Raw genomic sequence first — 24,721 nt, 5'->3', positions numbered from 1 at the left:
GGGCATCCTGTGGGTGATGACCTGTGTCCATTGATGAAGGACTAGAAGATGACCAACACAAATTGCAGCAACGGATGAGCTACTGTTTATGGACCAATGAGGTAGGTATATCTAACAGAGTGGGCAGTACATGGACAAAACTCCAGCAGCACTGCTGTGTCTGATCCATTCATACCAGCGCAACACACACTAACACACCACCAAAACCACATCGGTGTCACTGCAGCACTGAGAATGATCCACCACCCAAATCATACCTGCCCTGTGGTGGTCCTGATCACTGAATAACAGGGCGAAAAGAGAATGTACACTGAGTGTAGGAACAAGGAGGTCGTCTGAAGGCCTAACAAACTGAAAAACACTCTTGCAATGTATTTCCATGAATCTGTATTTGTAGAATGGTAGATGGCAGAGAATGGCAGAGAAACTAGTAGATGGTGCCGTATCTTATCAAGGGTCCTAATTCATCAAGGAGATAATCAATCTTCTGTATTTCTGAATGCCACTTAATCTCAGCCACTTGTGTGACTTCCTGGCATATTGCACTCAATGTAAGGTATTTTGTATAATTTGTGCTGTAGTTTGAAGGTTAGATCCTCTTTTGTAAGTCGCTTTGGATAAAAGCGTCTGCCAAAATGCATACATTTGAAGTGATATGTTTGTCTTTCTAGAGTTTGTCTTCATTCCCATTAATTGGAAGTGCTTTTGCACATTAATATACATGTATGGTGTAGTTTTGAAACTGCACTCAAAGAAAACGATCTCGCTCACTGCCCCCTAGTGTTCACTAGTGTGTGTGTAAATGTGTGTTTCACTGCACGGATTGGGCTAAATGAGGAGAACAAATTCCTCTGTGGGCAAGCACAGTGGCCAATAAAGTGATTCTGATTCAATAAAGCCAGCCTGAGAGAGAGAGAGAGAGAGAGAGAGAGAGAGAGAGAGAGAGAGAGAAATACAGGCAGGGAGATATTGAGGAAAAGAAAGAGACAGAGGAAGAAGTACAGAGACAGAGAAAACCACAGATAGAGGCAAATTGTGTTTTCCTAGTGGAGTCATCTTTTCCTCTCCAGCATCATTAGGTGGTTTGTTCCATGTGAGGACATGACTCTCTGATGGTTTTGTCCCACACTCTGAAACACAAACGCACCACAGGAGTAAAACCTCCCACAGACCACCTCAAAGTTACAATCTGCTTACAGCAGCACTCACCAATATGCTGCTCTCAGCCCGTGAAGCTCAACTTGTGAAGCTCAAAATATTTCCAAAAGGAATTGATAATATAACGCCACACAGGGCTTGGTAAATAAATAAAGCCAAATACAGAACCCTGTTCTCTGGAGAGAGGGAGCTTAGTGATATTTACAGTAGATCAGCACAGCCAGGAGCTAGGATCTCATTTATCCTGGGAGTACACATTACGCCGTTCTCACTAAGCTGCTCAAAGGAACGCTGTCCGATTCCTTACACACTTTTAGTGTGAAGTTTACAGAATTGTCTCCAGAGATTTTTGTCGTTGCATAAATTCACCAATTATGTAATGCTCCCAAACTCTGGAGAACGAACGTAGTGTGTTACCCTTGAGACAAGAAGCAAACCACTTTCTTTTCATTCTTTTCAAAAGGTGGCTAACAAACATCACTGGACATTTCGACATTCTCGATGTCAGGGTTTCTCCCTCCTGTAACTGAGCAATATCACGAAGAGATTGGAGGGTTGATCTCCCTCCTGGCTCCTCCTCATCAGTGATACTCAGCTGCAGCTCGGAGACTCATTAGCTTTGTTATTTAAACCTACGTGTTCTGAATTTTGTTGGTGTAATTGTAGTAGGAATTCAAGCTATTGATAGTTTTATTCTGCTCCTTTTTTTTCACATATTTCACTGTTTCTTTTTGCTTTTTTTTTTTTAAGTTAACTGCCTACAGTTTGATACCATTGTATCTTTGATTCGGGCATCTTACTGACGAGACCTGGGGCTACAGCCATCAAACTCCACATGGTCAGTCTAGAGTACATCAGGCCTCCATCCTGATTTATCACTCGTTCAACAGAGAAGGCTAGAATGTGTGATGTGTGACTCTGTGAGCTGAAAATGGCCGATTCCACTTTTGAGAAGAACATTTTCTTCTAAACCCTTCGTACTTTCGCTCAGAAACTTTACTTAAACTTTAAATGGTAGAGAAATCCCTCCTTTCTTACACCTGTAAATGTGAAATCATTTCACAATTCAGTTTTCAAGTTATAAGCATTTGTTCAGCATTAGGAAGGGTATATGGTCCCTTTGATATCAGTGTACACTTTTTGCACCAATGTAATTGTCAAAATGATCTTACTTTAATAATACCATCGGTTGAGTGATTAATGTAATATTTTCTGATGTTTAAGGGTTTGTTTTTAAAGAGGAAAGTCAGCTTTTTCAAGGCTTCACCAGTCATATTAGTGATTCCCATTTGGCTTACATTTTAAGCACTTCCTTTTCATTCAGCTTAAAAAAAAATGATCTAAATAGTGTGCTTGGGTTTTCTTCTGTGAATCAATGTATGGTTTTCATACAGCATTCATTCAAATATGATGTGGTTTCCCTTCAGGGAGTGACTAGCTGAACAACACCCAGCTGTATGTACATCTCTACTGTTTCTGAGCTGCAATCACACTCACAGTTTCTGCAGAAACTGCACTTTCTAGTTACTTTTGCCAGGTTTCTGTTATCAATCTTTCCGCTGTTGTTTTCTTGATTATGGTTTTCTGTGACATTTTTGCCTGCCTGTGTTTTGAGCCCTGCCTCTCTTAAAAGCTTGGCCCAGTTAAATCTACTCACAGAGATTTCAGAAGACATTCAGGCCACAGCAGAAAGGAGATAAACATTAAATATATGGAGAAACATGCTGCTTCTACTGTTATAAAGTGATTAAGCCATAGGTTGATTGGAAAAGTAGCTCAATAAGTAGTTCAGTTACTTAGATCTAGGCTAGAACACTGTTAACTATGGAGTATGGAGAGCATCTAGAAATAGGATTTTCAATTAATTATACCACAGCCTACTTTTCAAGTGCTTTTGATGTCTGTAATTAACATGTAGAGCCAGAAACTATGCTGCTATCAAACGTAGCCAATAAATGGTTAGAAGACCACTGCTTCTGATAATATCAACCTCTTCACACCTTCAAAATCTCAATACGTAGGAGTTTGAGAATCAGTTTATGAAGCTATGTTTGGAGGACTTATACTTACCAGTTCATTTGAATGGGTTTTAGATTGAATTCCGCTTTTCATTGACTAGTTTTTCAAGTTTCTTTTGTCCAGGGTTAGTCTAAACAGTTCAGATTTTTTAGCAACACTTTTTATAGTTGATATGTCTAAACAAATCCTGGTTTCTCCAGAATGGCAACCTTAATAGAAAGGATCTCTATATAAAGGAATTCCACAGATATGCCCATTAATGCAAATTCAATTTCTTAAAATGTAAAAACACAGCAGTTGATGTTCTAACACCTCGCTGCCTAATGTTCAGTTTGTAAAAAGATTTGGCATAAAACTGTTAAATTAATACATTTTTATGACAAAAATTGACTATGTAAATGTTTCAGATATAACTTGTAATAATTCAAGGATATTCAATTAAAAATCAATGACATCCGTTTGCACCTCATTGTGGCACATCACAATTCTGTTTCTGATTAATTTCTCATTTTCAGAATTAATAATAATAATAATAATTTAATAAATAATAATTATAACATTTTATTAAAAAATGTTCAGCAGGTAGTGTCGCAGTCACACAGCTCCAGGAGCCTGGAGGTTGTGGGTTCGATTCCCTCTCCGTCTGTGAGGAGTTGGTGTGTTCTCCTCGTGTCCGCGTGGGTTTCCTCCGGGTGCTCCGGTTCCTCCCACAGTCCAAAAACACACATTGGTAGGGGGATTGGCGACTGAAAATTGTCCATAGGTGTGTGTGTGTGTCTGTGTTGCCCTGTGAAAGACTGGTGCCCCCTCCAGGGTGTATTCCCGCCTTGCGCCCAATGATTCCAGGTAGGCTCTGGACCCACCGCGACCCTGAACTGGATAAGGGTTACAGATAATGAATGAATGTACAAATTTTCAGAATATATAAGCCTGGCATCACTGTTTTTTTGGTTAATTTTTAAAAATATATATACTAGATGATTACTCGATGAATACTAGATGAAAACACAGCCCCAGAAACACACACAAACAGAGCAAGTTCCTATTTTATTTCCTATTATTCCCCCACGGTTCGTGCTGAAGAACCTACTGTTCTTTGATTCCCGGCTGGGATCAATTTTTTCTGGTTTCGCAAACCAGTTTATGTCGGTGGAAATGTGCTGAACGGTTCCAAATTTTGTTCACGGACTGGAATATGAAATATGGCTCAACTAACAACAGACGGTGTAGTAGCGCCACCTTTAGTTCTCTCTGTGAAATATGGCTGAATTAACAGTGCATACTCACGCATGCGCGTTTCAACATCAGGAGTCAGTCAGTCAGTCAGTAAGTGAAAATGCCTCTTCTGGGCTGGTCCGGTAGGTAGTCCGGCAATGATTTAAAAGTGACCGTATGATATGCATTTATAAATAAGTGTTTCGTCTCTGGATAAAGTTCTGTGTGACTTCCTCCAGACTGTTTAGCATATTCAGCATTTGGTTTGCAAATGGTCACACTGGAAACAAAGCAAGCAGCAGACAATTCAAAGTGTGTGGTTTCCATGTGTTGATGTTTTTTATCCTCTCCAACACTACAGTGTGGTGTTGTGTAGCAGCAGTTTCTGATGGTTACCCAGTCTTCAGAAGCCTCTTAGCACCAGACAAATGATCCCGGCACTTACTTCTCACAGGGATTTGTCTCTAATTGTGCGGCTGTCCCAGGTATCCATTACAGCACACACTGTACAGAACATCAGACGCTCTGAACGCTTCTTCTAATCACCTGTGGGAAGAGGAGTTTCCAGCGCTTTAGATCCTGGCTGGAAACAGGTTAATAAAGGATTTCTCATTGTTGTCAGATTAGCTTGGCGATTTCTAGATTTACAACTCTGCTACATCTGTTATTCTCTTGAAGTTCCATGACCACATAGCCTTCCCCCAGCAGCTTAAAAAAAAATAAATAAGAGGCTTTGCTACACTGTCACATTCACTGTGGAGGATCCTGACTTGCAAGCAAAACCTCTCATTAAGCCGTGGAGGGATATTATTCTGTCTCGTGTAGAGGGAGATATGAGATGCCAAGTGTCAGATAGAGAGGTAGAAAGATTTGTGATATTGAGCAGAGGAACTGTTCTCTGGAGTAATTGAGATCCAACCAATACTTCTGGGATAAGTTAATTGGTGTTTGTAATCCAAAACTAATCATCCAACCTCAGCCCCTGACTTGATTAAAGCCATGATTACACTAGACATATAAAATATGTATCAGTCTGAGAAAAAGGTGGATAATAACAATCATCTACTTTGGTGTTAGCTGTTAGCTAACAAACTGGCTAACTAATAGCAGAAAATAAAAAAATCAATAAAAAAATGGAAAACACTGTCATTAATGCTTAAGAGCATGTTTTATTATTCCCCTAACTAGGGCAAAGGGAACAGAGCTGTCTGTGATTCATTTATGGTGATAGCTGATAGAGTCTTATCCACCGTAAATGAGCTTCGCTAACAGTGGATACTGCCCATACTCCCCGCCCCATACAAAACACACACATACACACAAACTCACCAACACTACATCAACAACCCCTACAAAAGCCCCAATATGGAAATAAACCCCCATGAAAAGTCCTAAGTGTGCAGGGGTCAGAGCGATGTAAATATATAGCAGCCTCCCTGAGTGTCGAAAGGCCCAGGCTTCCCAACAGTTCATGGGCAACGCAAAAAATAAATAACATTTAATCCATTGTCACAGGCCATCTCCAGTTTATGGACAATTTAATAATAAGCTCAGACTTTATTGTATAAATGTTTACAATTATAGACAGAGTGTACATGGTTGTATTAGTGTATCATCCATTTTGCTTACACAGTTCTGCTGTACAAAGCTCTGCCCCTTAATGTTACCAAAGCCAAAGAACGTATGTTATTTGTCAAGGATGGAAATTCACTTGTAAACGCTGTCTAAGTTTACCAAGATTTTAGAGTTTTTTGTTTGTTTTTGTCTTCCCAATGCAGGCATATAACATGGTAACTGACAATCCACAATTCCTCATTATAATTCATTATCTGTAAGCGCTTATCCAGTTTAAAGAGCCTACCTGGAATCATTGGGCGCAAGGCAGAAATACACCCTGGAGGGGGCGCCAGTCCTTCACAGGGCAACACACACTTTTGAGTCACCAATCCACCTACCAACATGTGTTTTTGGACTGTGGGAGGAAACCGGAGCACCCTGAGGAAACCCACGTGGACACAGGGAGCACACACCAAACTCCTCACAGACAGTCACCCGAAGCAGGACTCGAACCCACAACCTTCAGGTCCCTGGAGCTGTGTGACTGCGCCACCACCTGCTGCGCCACTGTGCCGCCCTTGCTATAATTCTCCAATGGTATATATGTACGTAAATCTTTTTACCTATACTTCTTCCCTTTTTAACAAAGCGAGTACTGTGGCATTGTCTGTGGGCTTGTTGAGATATAGGAACTCCAGAAAGAGCTCAGAGCTTCAAATAAAGTGTTATATCACAAAGTGCACTGGCTACTTTCATTCGCTTTGAGCTCCTCAGCTGAGAACTCTGCAACATTAACACACATGTATCATTAAAATTACCATTATTATCTCTCCAGGGGAATTTTTTCTTGGACCATGCAAAAAGTTATCAATGGCTCTGGCTCTGAATTCAGCCACAGTGAGCCCCCTGCTGATGATGTATCCTTACTTTCCATCTAAACTGGTGGGAACGTGGGCCTGTTTGCTGAATAGAACCAAGATACCAAGAATCAGGAATGGAACAGGTATAAGACGTTCTTTTGGTCTCTGTTGGAAAGCCCTATTAGTGAAATGTAATTATACAACGTTTCTTTTTAAATGTATTACACACATGGGCAAACGCCATATGAGATGAGGCCTAACCTTCGTGGAAGACGATCATACTGTCGCAGTTCTGGATCCACCATTGACCTGAATTTCAATCAGCCTTCTTCTGAGCCAACAGCCTTCAAACACATGGCACTGGCTTTGGAGGAGATGGTTTATGTTCAGGTTTTTCACACTGCAGACAAGTGAAGTGGCTCTGAAGGTAATTTATCTGATAGGAAGTGACCAACAGCCCTCAGGCGCTGACAGCACTGAGAGCCAGGATTCATGAGTAGTGACCAGTGACAGAAACAAAGACAACTACCCACTTTACTGCTTGCCTCCTGCTTTGTCACAGCACTGTTTATGATCTAATAACATCACCTCTGACTGTTTTACCTTCTAATAAATGTTTAATCACTGAAACCTCGTTTTTAATAGGAGAATATATACACTTCAACCAAACGTATAATCCATTCCAGCACTGATAAAAGCAAGAAGACGGTATCCTTATCAACACATAAGGGTATTTAACAGTTTTCAGTTTTATTTCTTGTCTTTTTCAGGAAACAAATTTAAACAGAGAGGTATGTTTCTATAAAATGGTAGTGACAGGCTGAAATGGGACTTAAAATGTTGTGCCTTTTTCATAGAAGACACTAAAGCAGGCAGCAGGATTTCTGTTGAATGTCCTCTTGAATGGTTTAACTCATGTTTATGGCCCTAAAAATGAATTAGTTTTCATTGGCTGTAACTGTTGGATGTTTTATTTTTTACATTTAAACAGGTGGATATACAGTACCAGTCAAATGTTTGGACACACCCATCTTCTACATTGTAAATGAATACGGAAAACATTAAAACTATGAAGGAACACATATGGAATTATGTAGTAAATAAAAGAGTGTTAAACAAACCAAAATATATTTTATACTTTAGATTCAAAGTAGCCACCTTTTGCGTTGATGACAGCTTTGCACACACTCTGCGTTCTCGCAATCAGCTTCACGAGGTCGTCACCGGGACCGGTTTTCAGTGAACAGCTGTGGCCTCGTCAGGAGTTAATTTGTAGAACTTCTTGCCTTCTTAACGTGTCTGAGACTGTAACTTTGGTTGTGCAGAGGTAGGGGCTGGTACACAGCTCTATACAGTGAATAGCCCTATTCCACCAATGACTAATGACCAGATGTGTCCAAACTTTTGACGGGTACTCTACACCAAGCCCTAATATTATAAGGTCCTCTTTCTAAACTCTTTGTCCATTCCTGCAGCTCCGCTGACAATAGAACTTGGTTGTTCTACAATTACAGGCTGTAGTCCATCTGTTACTTTGTAAGCTCACTTTCTCCTAAAGAACTCAGAAGACACACAGGACTACCACAAAGTACGTTTTAATTGCATAGTGGATCATTCTCAGCACTGCAGTGACACTGATATGGTGGTGGTGTGTTAGTGACACAGCAGTGCTGCTGGAGTTTTTAAAAACTGTACCCACTCACTGTGCACTCCAGTAGACATACCTTTTTTGGTCCAGCCTGTAGAGGTGAAGTTACGGTCACAGGACGCCACCCATAAGACCCTGTTGGCTGCATATTGGTGGGTTGGTGGACTATTTTTCGACAGTGACATTGATGTGTTTAAAAACTCATGATCCAGTCATATCAGCACAACACACACCACCACATCACTGTCACTGCTGCACTGAGAGTGATCTACTACACAAATCATACCTGCTCTGTGGTGGTCCTCCGGAAAGGAGGCTTTAAAAATATGGAGAGCAATAGATGAACTACAGTCTGTAATTACAGAACTACAACATTCTTCTGTGTGGTCGGTGGAGCTGATAAAATGGACACTGAGTGTAGAAACAAAAAGGTCATTAAAATGTTTTGGTGTTTGGTGGGTAAACACCAGTCATGCTAATAATCAATTATTAAACTGCATCAACACAAGGTAATTTGGATGTATTTCACATTAACTTCCCTGTATTTTTTGGTTGGTAAGAAGCTCATGGGAAAAGGACACATTTACTGTTCCGAAAGATACAATAAGAACCAAATCTAGTAATCAGGTAGAGCAGTTTTGATTGCTATCACCGGAGAACCAGCCTTCATTGCTATTACAAAACCCCAGGATTAGCTTGTTGCTAGGGAACACCGGACCATGGTCTGTCTTTTTTGTGTCATCTACTTTGGTGTAATCTGCTCAATGAAGCAGCCTTGTTCTTCTGCTGTTGTTGTTTTTGGGGTTTTTTGTTTGTTGCTTTGATTGGTTCGTTACCCATTCTGGATTTTCACATTCCAAATATGGATTTTGGGAACAAAAGCTCCCCAAGGACACTCGGCAGGGCTTGAGAATGGGCCCGGAGATCACAAATGTCCACAAGTGCCCTTGAGCATCACATCACGTCTCCACAGTGAGAGCAGGGCATTGTCGGAGAGGAACACAGGAGAGGGCCGCATTCCCGACATGACTAATGCTCCACGAGCCAACGCATCTATGGCGAGGAAGGACACGCCGTTTAAAAAGGAGCGGTTGTCAGTTCCACAAAGACGAGCTCATGAGTGACACACTCATCAAGTCAACGTGAAGCTTTGTCTGAGTGTGGCAAATAAGGACAGAAGAAGAAGAGGAAGAAGAGGCAAAAGCAGGGGCCGTCAAATGCTTCTTTTCTCTTATGTGACAGAGCTGGCCCTGCTTTGAATCGAAAGTCATCAGACTGAGTGGAGGAGAAGATAAATGTAGCTACAGTGCATCAAGATCAAGACAAAGCTAATGGGGTGAGTCAAGCGTAAAAAGCCAAGTTAAAGCTTATGTAAAGATGTTTTAGCAGGACGTCAGTCCTCTGAATCCAGGATTCAAAGAGAGACTGTAGACTTCCGCCTCAGCACCTGGATCTGATCCATTAAAGCTCATCCAGACACTCTGTCTGCTCCTATCTGTCTGAGCCAGAGCCTTTCACATTCACAGTATTGCTGTTATTTGTCAGGTCTTGGTGGGATTGAAGGCTGACAGATCACAGAGTGAGGCTTCCTCTATGGCACTGAAGTGTAACAGAGAGTAGGGTTCAGACTAGGGCTTAGACTACGGCTTATACAACATCTGCAGCAGAGCTCTGTTCTTTTTTAACCATTTAGTGTTGAATCAAAAAAGGGCTACTTCTGTTTCTTCTCATATCTATATCTCTACTAGGTAACACCGTTCTGACATGCTTTGCTCAAAATACCACAAGGATCAAACACCACAGCAGCGTTCTGCCCATTCAGTTCAGCTCAGTTCAACGCGAGAGCCCAGGAGTGAGGGGCGAGGAGTAGAAGCTCTGGATTTTAGTCAATCAGTTTTCTTTCTTCTCAGTTCTTGTTTTCTCCATCTTTAAAAATGTGTCATATTTCTTATTCTGGTGTTTGTTCTGGTCTCTCACATAAATGTGGGTCCAGCGCTTTGATTGGTGAATCTCAGACAAGGAGGCGGGGCAATTCTAATGTGTTTGCACTCTGCATAACACACAGCACAAAATCAGAGCCACTTCATTTAACCCGACCGCCCAGAAATAAAACTGAACGGGGTGTTTTGTTTCAAAGTTTGTGGGTTGGTGGGCTCCAGATCCCCAAATGAATGTGCATATGCAACAATGTGTCCCATTGTGTCTGATTGGATCATCATTGATCAAAGTACAAACAACTCCAATCCAAAATTATCCAAAACAACAAAACATTACAATGCAAAATTACAAAATAATGCAACCCCAAACTACAATTGAGTCCCAAAACTACAAAATACCAGTCCTTCACAGGGTGACACACATTCACAGACACTTTTGAGTCACCAATCCACCATGGGTTTTTGGACCGTGGGAGGAAACCGGAGCACATGGAGGAAACCCACGCGGACACTGGGAGAACACACCAAACTCCTCACAAACAGTCACCCGAAGCGGGAAATGAACCCACAACCTCCAGGTCCCCGGAGCTGTGTGACTGTGACACTACCTGCTGCGCCACCGTGCCGCCCCATGTGGACTAATTAATTAGTATAATTATATTAAAATTAGCACAACAATTAATAGAGAATAAAAATACATATATATATATTTGTATATCCAATATTTTGCAGAATTTTCACCCATTTATTGGTAGTTTCTATTCCACGCTTTTAACTGTTGTAATTCATTGATTTCACATCCAGTCAAAACAGCCATTGAGAAGAAGCTGTTCCTTTTTTCCAGATATTTAATATTTTATCAGCAAGAAAAGTCAAACACCAAAACTTAAAAGATACAGAGAAACAGCCATGCAAAAACCTGGTAGACCAGCAGAACCACGACCAACAGATACACAGCACTTAAAGCTCTCATCTTCACCCTGGCTTCAGATCTGAAAAAGTCCTCAGGTCTTCTACTTGAGATTGAGGAAAATGCATCCTGCATCTTGTAGAAATATCTGGACAGATATATTTGAAGAACTGAAAGCAAAGGCCCTGAAACCAATGAATGCTAAAATAAAGACAAAGGGGTATAAACTATTTTTGTTCACTCTTGGATGTTTGAAGTTACATTAAGTTGTAGAGGCTTCTGTGTATATTTTGGATTAAGTAGTGAACTGAACCATACCAGATGTGTCTTTGGTGGCTCTGAGTAGATGCGGTCTCTGCGTGTTTTTACAGATAGTAAATTTGTATTAATCTAAAAATCACTTACCATGATTTGTGGGTAAACTTCAGTTTGAATGCTTTCCATTACCATAGTCATACTCAAGTGATTCATAAAAGGCACTGTCCACATGTTTAAGGTAAGCCACGGAATAAGCATTTAACCATGTTCTATTTAATATATTATATTTTAAAGTACAGGGGGTCCTCGACTTACGACGTTGATCCGTTCCTACGTCGCGTCGTAAACCTATTTTCGGTGTAAGTCGGAACATACGTACATACTGTACGTAAATAACATACTGTAAGCACTTATCCTATCCTAACACCTATCCTCCTCGGTCCCGAGCCGCGTAACCGTGTATTCTTCCGCCGCGCACACCTAACACGAAGTTCGCGTTATGACGTTTACGACGCAAAACCACAAGTCGAAACAAGGCTTTATACAGTAAATGGGAGATGTGACGTAACCACGAAACATCGTAACTCGGGACTGACGTAACCCGAGGATCTGCTGCAGTTAAAAGCAAAAAAATGTAACTTACACGGTGCTCAAGACGATTCTGACGATTCTGCCAACAACGACATTAAGTTCCACTTTAAATCGTTCAAGCGTATTTTTCTTTGTGCTCTAGGAGCTATTTAAAATAAACTCGCTCCTTAAGGGACCTCAGTTTTGTAGCAAACGTGTGTCCACAACAAACAATAAAATTAAGGCGTATACAGTGTTGATTACTGATGAACTATTAAACAGCAACTAATACAATGATTATCATCTTAATTTTACAAGAAATTTACAGATTTCCATAAGGCAGACAGGAAAAGGCAAGACAGCAGAATTAATTGTTTATTTTAGTCTGTTTTTTTCTGTTTTAATGTTATTTAAAGAAATACTACATAATATTCTTACCTTAAAATTAATTAATTAATTCATTCATTATCTGTAAGCGTTTATCCAGTTCAGGGTCGCGGTGGGTCCAGAGCCATGTTTGAAAATTGTAACAATACAGTGATAATACTGACCACTGTGATCATTTTGGCTATGATAATTGTGATATTCCATTTTTATTTGCATGTCTAACTGGTACTTTGACAGACCTAACCATGTAAGTCAAACTTAGTCCCGTCCAACAATCTAAGAAAAAAAACGTAGAAACCCAAGAGACCAATCTTGGGCCATTCTCTCAGTGCCACGTCTGATCGCGTTCATCACAGAACAAAGATCATGATCTGAAGAAAAGGATGAGAAAGAGTGGACAGTGGCTTTAAGGTCCAGTAACTGATACCAATGTTTCTACGTGATACAAAAAAAGCAGCAAAAACACAGAGGGATTGAGGCAACTGTTCCTTGCTGTGGGGATGTGCACTGCCAGTTGGGCACTGAACAATGAACAAATCTGAGAGGTCACAGTGTTCCGGTGTTTATTTTACAAACACGGCTGAACTCCCTGTGTCAGTGCATTGCTGGACTAATGTGGAGCCCATCTCGGGGGCAGTCAGGAGTCTGTAGCAGAGAAGCGTTCATTACTGATTCTACAGAGATCCACACAAACTGCTGGAAGAGTGAATAGTGTTCATCTGTAATGTGGTTGTCGTGTGCTGATACAATGTCAACTGGCCATTGTGCAAGATTGGTTTCAGTCAATAAGTCAGCACTTCAGGCCAAAACGGACCATCAACATGATTTTCATATTTTGGAACACATCTGCTGCTCTGTACACTGTGAGAATCATTCATATGATGGATGGACCAATAGAAATACTTCAAAATGACTTCAAATGATATCTCTGTACATTCACGATTATTAACAACAGCACTTTTTACTTTCTCTTTTAAGTTACCATTTCAGAGATTTATTAATGTATTAAGCCCTGTGAAGGACTGGCGTCCCCTCCAGGGTGTATTCCCGCCTTGCGCCCGATGATTCCAGGTAGGTTCTGGACCCCCCGCGACCCTAAATTGGATAAGCGGTTACAGATAATGAATGAATGAATGAATTAATGTATTAATATTATTATTAATTAGATTTATGTGTTAATATATTTTTGAACAGCAACAATGTTGTTTCACCTCTGTTTCTCAACGTTGAACTGTATGTGAACACTCTGACCGCGTAAACTATAAACCACTTCCTTAATACAATGGGTAACCCATATTTTATTGCACGTCAAAATGGTATTAAAAACACCTATAAGGAGGGATTCGAATTTAGTGAAGCATTAGCAGCAGTGTTACAGATGAATTCCCCCATTTCTGTAGTGGTCAGCGATTGAGTAAACACAGTAACTCAGGGTGGGTTTCTTCTTAAAATGATGGTGATATAAACCAGATGTCAGTTTCTGAAACAGAACCATTTTAACCAAACATTAAACCAAATATCCACAGGACCACTGACTACACACAGCCAATGAATCTACACATATACACCCACCAGCTATAGCACTAAAGAGCATCTTTGGTTCTACTCATTTTCCATTTTCCATTGACCAATAGAGGAGTCCCAGCGTGTGTATGTTCACTAACACAGCGACAAAACTACGACACATGGATAAAGAACCCGGCGAAATTCATACATGTATTTTTTGCTGTTTTATATCTTTAAGGATAACGTGATTTTAATCGAGAGTTGGCTGATCAACTTCAGACAATCCAGAGTGTGTGTATATATATATTCATCTATATATATATATTCAGTCACGGTGGGTCCAGAGCTTACCTGGAATCATTGGGAGCAAGGCGGGAATCACCCTGGAGGGGGCGCCAGTCCTTCACAGGGCAACACACACACTCACACACCTACGGACACTCTTTGAGTGACCAATTCATGTGTGTTTTTGGACCATGGGAGGAAACCCGGAGCGGGACTCGAGATATATACATACATATTAATGATTGCCCCCTATTTTACAACTTGCAAATGTCACCCATGTTTCAACTTATTCTAATGAAGCTCTGTATAATGTAACAGACCTGTACCAACAGTGTATTCATCAGAGATCTCTGCTAGAAGCCACTGGTCCCTTGGTGAGAGATAATTGCATTTAAATTCTTGGTGTTTTTAAGCCCCGGGAAAAAAAAAATAGCATCTAGTCTTCAGGAGGTCTTTCAAAAAGGACATGACAAACAGGAGTGGCTCTGTACAATCATGTGGAAAATCAATTTTTTAGTGCGCAACTGAAGGGAATTCAAATAGTGCTTTTTGTTGTCATGGAGAAGCTGGAGAGTTTGCGTAAAGCCTCTTGGCCTCCATCAGCGACTGTAACCACTCTATGTTCCTGTGGCATGGAGGGGAAAACAGCAATGAATGGAAGGTCAATCTGCTACATGTCAAGTCCAGATCGGGCTTTACAGCAGGAGAGCAGGACAATGAGATTCATCTTTAATTAGGGCTTTTTCAAACATGTGCCCAGAGGTTAATTATTCCTCTGGATTTTCATGCGCTAGAGCACGCAGAGAAGAGAAAACTGGCGTCGTCTTCAAACGAGACACAAAACCAAAGCTGACCTTTCCTGTCTGAGCCCTGGTCTCCCACTCATTACCTGTGGCATTTGTGTCAGAAGCTCTTCAGTGTTAATAGTCATCAATAGCGCAATCACTTCAGCTCCTCCAGTGGTTGATATTAAGCATGGTCGGTCTAAACAGCCCACCTCCATTTCCACTTCCAATGTCACTTCCTTTGTAAATGGTTTAGGGGGGTTGAATATCCTGTGTTGATTCTGCCTCTCCAGTCTGCCACTGCTGTTTATAACATGAGGTAAATTTCTTCCGAGTGTAATCACTTTCCCTTGTTTGATTAAAGACACTGAGGGGAACGTAGTCCCAGCCTAGTGTTCACATTAACCTCAAGGCAGGGCTACAATGAGACGTTCAAAAAATGATTAGTATGTTTTTATATGAACAAACAACTTTAAAATGGTCCATACTGTGAAATAAAAATCACTGATTTGGGGATCTGGAGCCTACCAACCCACACACTGTGAAACAAGACTTCTCAGTCACTTTTGTGATCAGAAATCATAGGATAAAATGAGTCGTTCACTTTTGCCCTAATTTTAACGTCTAGTGCAGAGACTTAAGAATAGCCCCGCCCCCTATTCTGAGCTTCTCCAATCACAGCCCTGGACAGTGCAAAAACGAAGTTATTCATTCATTCATTATCTGTAACCGCTTATCCAATTCAGGGTCGTGGTGGGTCCAGAGCCTACCTGGAATCATTGGGCGCAAGGCGGGAATACACCCTGGAGGGGGCGCCAGTCCTTCACAGGGCAACACAGACACACACACTCACACCTACGGACACTTTTGAGTCGCCAATCCACCTGCAACGTGTGTTTTTGGACTGTGGGAGGAAACCGGAGCACCCGGAGGAAACCCACGCAGACACAGGGAGAACACACCAACTCCTCACAGAAAGTCACCCGGAGCGGGACACTACCTGCTGCGTCACCGTGCCGCCCCAAAAAGATAAACAGAGCTAAACAAACACAACAACAGCTGAGAAATGAGAGAACTAACTAAAAACAGCAAACCTGAGAGCTGAGACTAAAGAGCCCCAAGCAAACACTGTGAGAACCGTAGAAGAAAAAGAAGACAAGGCTAAAACGACAGCTACTCTGTGCCGTGATTGACATTGCAGTTCAAATTCAAACATTCAAAAACTGAAACCATGAAAGAGATGAATTTGTCTCTAGTGGGTTTCTATCAGGGGGAATCAGTAGGTTGTAGCTGTTGTGGGTAGAGCTATAGCCACAGCATCTTTAGAGTCGTTATTACACTTAAAAACACTAGTCAATCCATAGGTTTGCAGGGGCCCTGTACAATTGGCGAATTCAGACATTTTATGATGCACTCATTGAGGACACAGACATTCGATGTATCATCTCCAAAGGAAAACATGAAATCAATGGGATGCTATGGAGCAGCTGTACATGAGTTCAACACCCCAATGCTAGAGATATATAAAGCTCTCCAGCAAAGGAGTGTAGAGCAGTGGAACTGGTTTCCCTAGACTAATGATCCTCAAAGTAGTTCTAGATCATCACTCCCAAACCTGTCACTAGAATGATGAATAATACTCTGATAATCTGAAGATCTATTTTGTTCCCTTGGAGTTCTAGTGTCTATACACTGTAACATGAGTCTTACTTTTAAATTAATAAACTTCTCCAAATATCTTACAGTAATTCTCATCAATTCAATAGTACACCATTGGTTCTGTGTGTAGTGTGTACACTTGATACTGTCAGGGTGTGGTGGAGGGTAGATGTATCGACTGAGTTAAAAGTATAGACAGAAGAGAGCCAAACAAAACCAGTGAGGCGACAAAACATAAGCAGGATGAGGATAACACACTGAGACAACAGCAAAACTGAAGAAGGAACCTAAAATTACAGCTGACCAAAACTAAATGGAAACAGGGTAAACCTAGGCACAAAGACAGCTAAAGTATGAAAGCAAAGAAAGCAAGAGGGGAAAAGGTAAACCAGATAAACCTTCAGAAAAAAAAGACAGAAAGACTAAAGCTGGATTACAGAACTCACAAAAGGAATACAGATTACTGACCTACAACAAACACTAACGATATTAACGAAGAGGCAATCAAACAAAAAGCATGAGAGATTAACACAAGAGGAACACTAGGGGATAATACGCCAAACACTGACAGCACAGAAAACAAAGACAGAAACCCAACACAAAGAGAGCAACACGATGAGATAGACTCACAGTGTCAGAGGAAAGGGCCGTTGTTGTGTGATGTAAGACAATCAACAAACACAGAGACCGAGGACCAGGCTTTGAAGCGTTAACTAAACAAGAAACACCTGTTGAAGTCACATGAGAGAAAGGGGTGTGGTCAGGGCAAGCCGGAGGAGACAAGTGAAGGAGACAATAATGTAAACAGATGAAGGAGATAACAAATAGGAGACTCAAGGCAGAAATGAAACAAAACATTAAAAGAGATTTACATAATAATACAAAACTGAGGCAAGGAGGAGGAGGGGCCTATTGTGACACGTCACAAAATTATTTCTAACAAGCACTGCCACCAAACAAACAAAAAATGTTAAAGAAATTAAATAAATAAATAATTCAGTAAATGAACCCTTCTTTAAACACTTTCTCAAATGATTTGCCAATGATTCATAATCTGTTATGCACTCTGAACTATACCTCAGCAAGAATACACTCACACACACTCACACTCACACACACACACACACACAAATGGAGAAAACTCAACAATATTGTGTATGGATTGAATCTCATATTTCTCACTGCGACTAGTCCTCGAAATATTAGTGTATGACTAAAGGGAGCAACCCGGATATTTGTTTGTTTATAAATGGTTTTGATTTGTACTTATTTTACATTCATGAAATGAGCTCCCATCCATTGGTTGTGCTGTTTCTCAAAATCCATTCTAAATCAGTGATATCTGAAGACGTTTCACAGAAACAGTGCTGTAAACTGTTATGGGAAAACAGTATAGAGGAGAAAACTGGAATTTACAGTTAGACATAGGCTTAGAGTTAGGGGTAGGTTTAAGGATGATTTTTCACATGGTGTTGGCCTGAAATTCAGTGTGCGAATTGTCTGTGATTGTCCGGGTGATTGTCTGTGAGGAGTTTGGTGTGTTCTCCCTGTGTCTGCGTGGGTTTCCTCCGGGTGACTGTCTGTGAGGAGTGTGGTGTGTTCTCCCTGTGTCTGCGTGGGTTTCCTCCGGGTGACTGTCTGTGAGGAGTGTGGTGTGTTCTCCCTGTGTCTGCGTGGGTTTCCTCCGGTTTCCTCCCACAGTCCAAAAACACATGTTGGTAGGTGGATTGGTGACTCAAAAGTGTCCGTAGGCGTGAGTGTGTGAGTGAATGTGAGTGTGTGTCCTGTGAAGGACTGGCGCCCCCTCCAGGGTGTGTTCCTGCCTTGCGCCCAGTGACTCCGGGTAGGCTCTGGACTCACCACCCTGAACTAAGCGGTTCCAGATAATGAATGAACGAACACAACATTCACTATCGCTAGCATCATAATCACCATCTTTAAATCGTCGAAACCAAACCTCACAAACACATTTGTATACAATATGATCCCCAAGAACAGAACAGTTGGGAGGAAACAGGGGTGTCTAACTAAAGAGTATTCGCTTGACAAGAAAATGGTCCTAGGTCAAATCCAATGAACGATTCCTGAATTAAAGTTTTGAGCTGCAAGGTATTTAATTACTACCTGAATGATTTAAGGAATGAGCTCCTTTATAAAGAATTGTTTCAAAGGTCATAGCGTGTGGTCATAAATATGAACCCATCCAACCCCTATCCTCAGCAGGGTTAGTGTTAGCTGTACTTCTCTCCTATTCCACAGTATGATGCTAGCTAACAAGGCTGGTCTTATGATGAATTTGTACATTCATTTATTCATTATCTGTAAGCACTTATCCAGTTCAGGGTCGCGGTGGGTCCAGAGCCTACCTGGAATCATTGGGCGCAAGGCAGGAATACACCCTGGGGGCACCAGTCCTTCACAGGGCGACACATTCACTCACACCTACGGACACTTTTGAGTCTCCAATCCACCTACCAACGTGTGTTTTTGGACTGTGGGAGGAAACCGGAGCACCCGGAGGAAACCCACGCAGACACAGGGAGAACACACCAACTCCTCACAGTCACCCGGAGCGGGAATCGAACCCACAACCTCCAGGCCCCTGGAGCTGTGTGACTGCGACACTACCTGCTGCGCTACCATGTCGCCCCTGAATTTGTACACATTTTACTAAAAAAAAAAACATTCCCATGGTTTGTACACTGTGTACTAATTGTAGTTGGGCACTCATAAAATGTATAAAATATAGATTAATTGATGTTCACTTGATGTTCATAAACCTATGTTTAGCAGCATTTTATGTCTGTGGCTCGATGCTGCTCATTGGCTTATATTTTGTTTGACTTTTTGTGTGTAAGCTGGTCTGTATCTTTTTGTACTGTTTTGTTTCTGATTGTCCTTTGATGTTTTAGTTGTGTCTAACCCTAGCTCCAAAAGATTAGCATTTTGTGCTTGTTTAACTCTATCACAAACACCTAACTCCAAGCCTAAACCAACCCACAACCCTACACTTAGCTGTAAACCTAAATATAAGTTCCAAAACATTAGAAAGTGCAGTGTTTCACACTTGTCACCTAACCCTACACTCTCAGAAAACCTCACTGTGGTGGTACCCTAAAAGGTATATATACACTACCTTTACTTTATATTGATTTCATATGCTCAGAGATTTGAAACAGCGGTGTGTTGTGCTTCTGTAACACTCTGACAAACAAATTACAGCACTGTTCTGTACCTGTTCTTCAGGAAGACAGCTGAGTGCTTGAATACATTTAGTGCAACAGCACCACTAGTGGACAGGGGCTCACTTATTGAAAGTAAAACAAAAACTATAACTCATAATGTATCAACATGTATCTATCTCAGGGAGTGCTAATTTTATAACCATGTGTTTGAATAATGTGATTAACATGATTAATAAGTAATTGATGTTTTGGAGATGTTGTTGAGCCAAAATGGACGCCTTGTAGCTGACACAGCTGAGTTTAACTGGGTTTCTTGGCAGGATCTTACCATTGCACAAAGATGATTCTTAAATTGATGATTCTGTTTTTTCACGTAGTGTTCTCCTCCAAGCGTGCTGAGCTCTCCATTTAGCTGTCAGTTAGAAAAGAAACGATCTCGGTGTCTCTGCACTCTCCGAGAAAGCTACACTGATCCTGTCTCACATCATGTGACTAGGGAGACTATTTCTGAGAAACTGAGACTTTGAGGAATGAACCAGAGTGCTACCCTCAAACCTATCCCCTCTGGATTCGGTGCCTATTAGTAGCCCAGCATTTCCTGCATTTCCTAGTTTACAAATTGCACATTCATTTTTCATGAAATATAAGCATAGCATCTCAGGGGGTCTCTCATTCAAAGTGATAATGACCCTCTTACTTCTACTTCCTTTAGGCATACTTCCATGAAACCCTTCCTTTTCCACCTTTCAGAAATGGCCTGGGGACCTTGACTCATTCTCTGTTTGGTGTGGTTCATATCCAATTCCAGGAAGAAGATTGCTCAGTTCCTCCTAAACAGATGGACATCGCGAGGGATTCTGGGCATGGTTCTTCGTTCTGTCACTGCTCAAACAGAAGAATGATTACACTGTAACATCGGGTTCCTTAGAAAAGGCTCTGATGCTGACACATGTGCAGTAGAGGAAAGGTCTGGGGACTGGAGACCGCATGAGCTCTCGCTCCAGTGGAAAGAATCTCGCTAAATGGCCTCGCATTATCAGCCCATATTTGCTTAGCCCCTGAGGCCTCTTTTTAATGGCAGATAAAACAGCGCAATAAAGCAATATCGACATGCAATCAAATAATTAATCATAGGTAGCTTGTGGCTACAGGCCAAGGTCCTGGTGCACATAAAAGAGGCACGTTCCTCTAAAAAAGGAACTGGCTGGTAAACCCTTATGGCTTCACAAAAATGGACGTACCACGGTCAGTAAAGACCACTATTTTTTACACAACGGACACTGCCTAATGGGTTGGACATTGATATGGAATCGCCATATGCTTTGGTTAAAGCAGGATTCAGGACACAAGCCATAAACCATCCATCATTCTGACAACACACTCAGCAAACACTCCATTGGATCTGGGGCTATGCGCTAGATGGTGGAGATCCATTCAATTTCAGCCTGTGATTAAAAGCCCATATCTTACTGACCGCCATGAGTTAGTCTTAATAAAGTCCCTATCTCCAGCTAAGTATCCCATCAAGGCTGAGTTTAGGGGTGACTACGGATAAGAGCACATTTAAAGGCCCCAGACTACAACAACTATCAGAACGATAAGTTTCAGTACCGGGCTACAGTCTTTAGTGAAAACCTTATGTATAACATACTCATAACTATGTAATAACAATGGTCACATGTGATTCTGCTCTGTAAGATTATAACATCATGTTGACATTACCAAGAGACGTCATAATGCTTGCCATGAACATCTTGTCATATTTCATTTGTGATTAGCGGTTATGAAATTGGTCAACAAAATTGTGTCTCCACAGTTAAACCATCCTTGGCATTGAACACACACACACACACACACACACTCACACAGTGCAGCGGGCAGCCGTTCCTAAACCTGGGGAGCAGTTGGGTTAGGTGCCATGCTCAAGGGCTCATCAGCCATGGATGTTGAGGGAGAAGATAATGCTCTTCCTTCAATTCAACTTCTGGTTGAAGGCCACAGGGGCCCCATGACTCTATGACAATTAGTATGGAACATAATGTGACATTGCTGTGTTATGACATGTTTATATGTTATGACATGAGCATATCTCTGACATGTTTTAGGAAACTCCTGGGGCACTGACCTTGTCAGTGTGATTCTGCCCGGTACATCACAACGAAAGACAAATGACATGCCAATCATCCAACTTGTTTTGTTTTTCAATTCTATTGATCCCACATGTTCTTAGAAGTGAACTCATCTCAGGGTGGATTTGAAACCCTGCCCCACAGCCTCCAACCGTCTATAAATCAATGCAGCATTGTTTAATCAGTTTGACGTGCAGTAACATGACATATAACTGACAAACTGCACTTCAAAAGCCTCTAATCTTCAGCAAAGGCTGTAAACCTACAAGCTACAACTTTAAGCTCATGGGCAGCTGCTTCAGAGCTCCTATGGAAATGATTGCAGCTGTGTGTCATAAGTCTTTGCACAGTCTGTCCATCCTCTCAGCCCACACTGACCATGCAGGAGGACTTTGTAGTTCCTCAATTACAGAGTGTAGTCCACGTGTTGCTCTGCATACTTTCTCACCCCTCTTCCAACCTGTTTGTAAATCATCAGGGCCCCCAGAGGACCGCCACAGAGCAGGTATGATTTAGGTGGTGGATCATTCTCAGTGCTGAGGTGGTAGCAGTGTTAATGTGTGTTGCACTTGTATGAGTGGATCAGACACAGCAGTTGCTAATCAACAGTGTCCACTCACTGTCCACTCTATTAAACCTTGTCTGAGACAGTGGCAGCTCATCTGTTGCTGCATGCACAGTTTGTGTTGGTGTATTCTCAGTCCAGCTGTGACACTGAGGGCTTTCAAAACTCCAGGAGCACTGCTGTGGCTGATCCACTCGTACCAGCGCAATACACAAACACCAACACGTAGCCACTAGTTAGAATCACTACAGCACTGACAGAACTGCAAAAACTGGGTGAAAGAGGACAAACAAAGTATGCAGAGCAACACATTGACTACAAGCTATCATTCTAGAACTACAAAGTGCTCCAGGATGGTCATTGGGGCTGCTAAACGGACAGCGAGTGTGGACACGAGGTGGTCGTAATGTAACGTACTGTCCATGTACTGAATGTCCACTCCTCCCTAAAGCGTCACTGCCCGTCCCCACGGCTGTCAACAGGTAGTCGCACTGCTCCTGTCCAGAAGTGTAAGGGCGAAGCAAGTGGTCACCTGTGGCTGTCGTTTCTGTCCAGAAGCAGCCTAAACGGGCACGGTCTTACCTGATGATCACATACATGACCAGGACGTTGCCCACCAGTCCCAGCACACACACGATGGAGTAGACCGCGGTGATGATGATGGCGATGATCACGGGTGTGGAGCTGTCAGTTCCATCAGCCGCGTGCTCACACCTCGAGTCCGACTCCACGAGACTCGCGTTCCCGCTCAAGTTCCTGCAGAACACGCCGCTGCCGTTGGCCGCGAGCCGGAGCGGGTCCGACACGTTCACGACGCGCTCCATGGCTCGCGCTTCAGAAAGCCGCGAAAAACGTGCAGTTTAACACTCACTTTCTCTGTCTCTCTCTCTCTGTCTGTCTCTCTCTCTGTCTCTCTCACTTGCTGATAACCTGTCCGAGCTCTCGAGACCCGCTTCCAAAAGCTCCAGTCACTTCTCGTGCCCGCAGCGTACAGCACTTTAAAGGTCCGGTCGCCTCAGCGCCAGCGGCACACAGCGCGCGCAACACCGACACAGGGCTTCACTCTTTATCCTGCGAAAATGACGTCACGCGCGAAAGCACGTGACCCGAGGCGCTTGATTTGCTTGCTTGTTTGTTTGAAAAGCAACTCTGGCCCGCACGATACAACAGTGGAAAGTGTGTGGGGATTGATCCTTTAATAGTTTCATTCCTTCAGTCCCTCACCCACGGAGTCATTCATTCACTGACCCACTGATTCGCTCAATTGCTCCCAAAATCATTCACTCACTCCCTGAGACTCAGTCCATCACCGAATCATTCACTCACTCACTGCATCGTTCAGTCAAGCGCTGGACTATTCACTCACTCACTGAATCCTTCATTCACTCACAGATTTATTCACTCACTCCCTGAGTCTTTCAGACAAACACTGAATCATTCACTCACTCACTGAGTCATTTACTTGATTTCTGAATAACACACGCTCACTAACTACATCACCCATTCACTCCCTTCATTCATTCACGCACTGCAAAATTCGGTCATGCACTGAAGCAGTCACTGTATCACACACTCACTCTGCATCATTCACCCTTCATCATTTATTCACTCATTCACACATTTTCTCTTTACTCACTCACTGCAAAATTCAGTCATTCATTACATCATGCTGTCACCAGCTGCATCATTCAGTTGCTCACTGAATCATTCACTTATTTACTAAATCAGTCACTTATTTACTGAATCTGTCACTTGCTCACTGAATCATTCACTCATTCATCAAACCACTCACCCACGTACTCACTACATCATTCACTTGGTCATGGAATCACTCACTGAGTCATTTAGTTACTGAATATTTATGCATTAAGTCAATCACTGGAGCACTCACTGTATCACAAACTCACTCAGTGAGTCATTCAGTCACATTGAATCACTTAATTACACTGTGACTCGGTCACTCAATGAATCATTCACTCACTCACCACACCTTTTATTCACTTTCTACAACATTTGCTCACTCCCTGAACCATTCACTTACCCATTTAATCATTCAGTCACCAAATTAAGGCAGTCATGATTCACTTA

At 42.0% G+C, this 24,721-nt stretch overlaps 1 protein-coding gene across 2 annotated transcripts in view; it reads right to left on the bottom strand.

The window, feature by feature from the left end:
- Positions 1 to 23,560, bottom strand: part of oprm1 (opioid receptor, mu 1) — a 42,012-nt gene extending 18,452 nt beyond the window's left edge. Inside the window, exon 1 of one of the 2 annotated variants that reach the window (XM_066679716.1) lies at positions 23,216 to 23,560. In XM_066679716.1, the coding sequence (XP_066535813.1) occupies positions 23,216 to 23,457 (242 nt within the window). In that variant the 5' untranslated portion in view covers positions 23,458 to 23,560. Of the gene's footprint in view, positions 1 to 17,384; positions 17,408 to 23,215 lie in introns of those variants that run through there. The other variant, XM_066679717.1, reaches the window with a different exon arrangement.
- Positions 23,561 to 24,721: the final 1,161 nt, after the last annotated feature.

Source organism: Hoplias malabaricus, chromosome 8 (assembly GCF_029633855.1).
Source record: "Hoplias malabaricus isolate fHopMal1 chromosome 8, fHopMal1.hap1, whole genome shotgun sequence".
Classification (NCBI taxonomy): Eukaryota; Metazoa; Chordata; class Actinopteri; order Characiformes; family Erythrinidae; genus Hoplias; species Hoplias malabaricus.
This window is presented reverse-complemented; position numbering and strand designations above follow the sequence as displayed.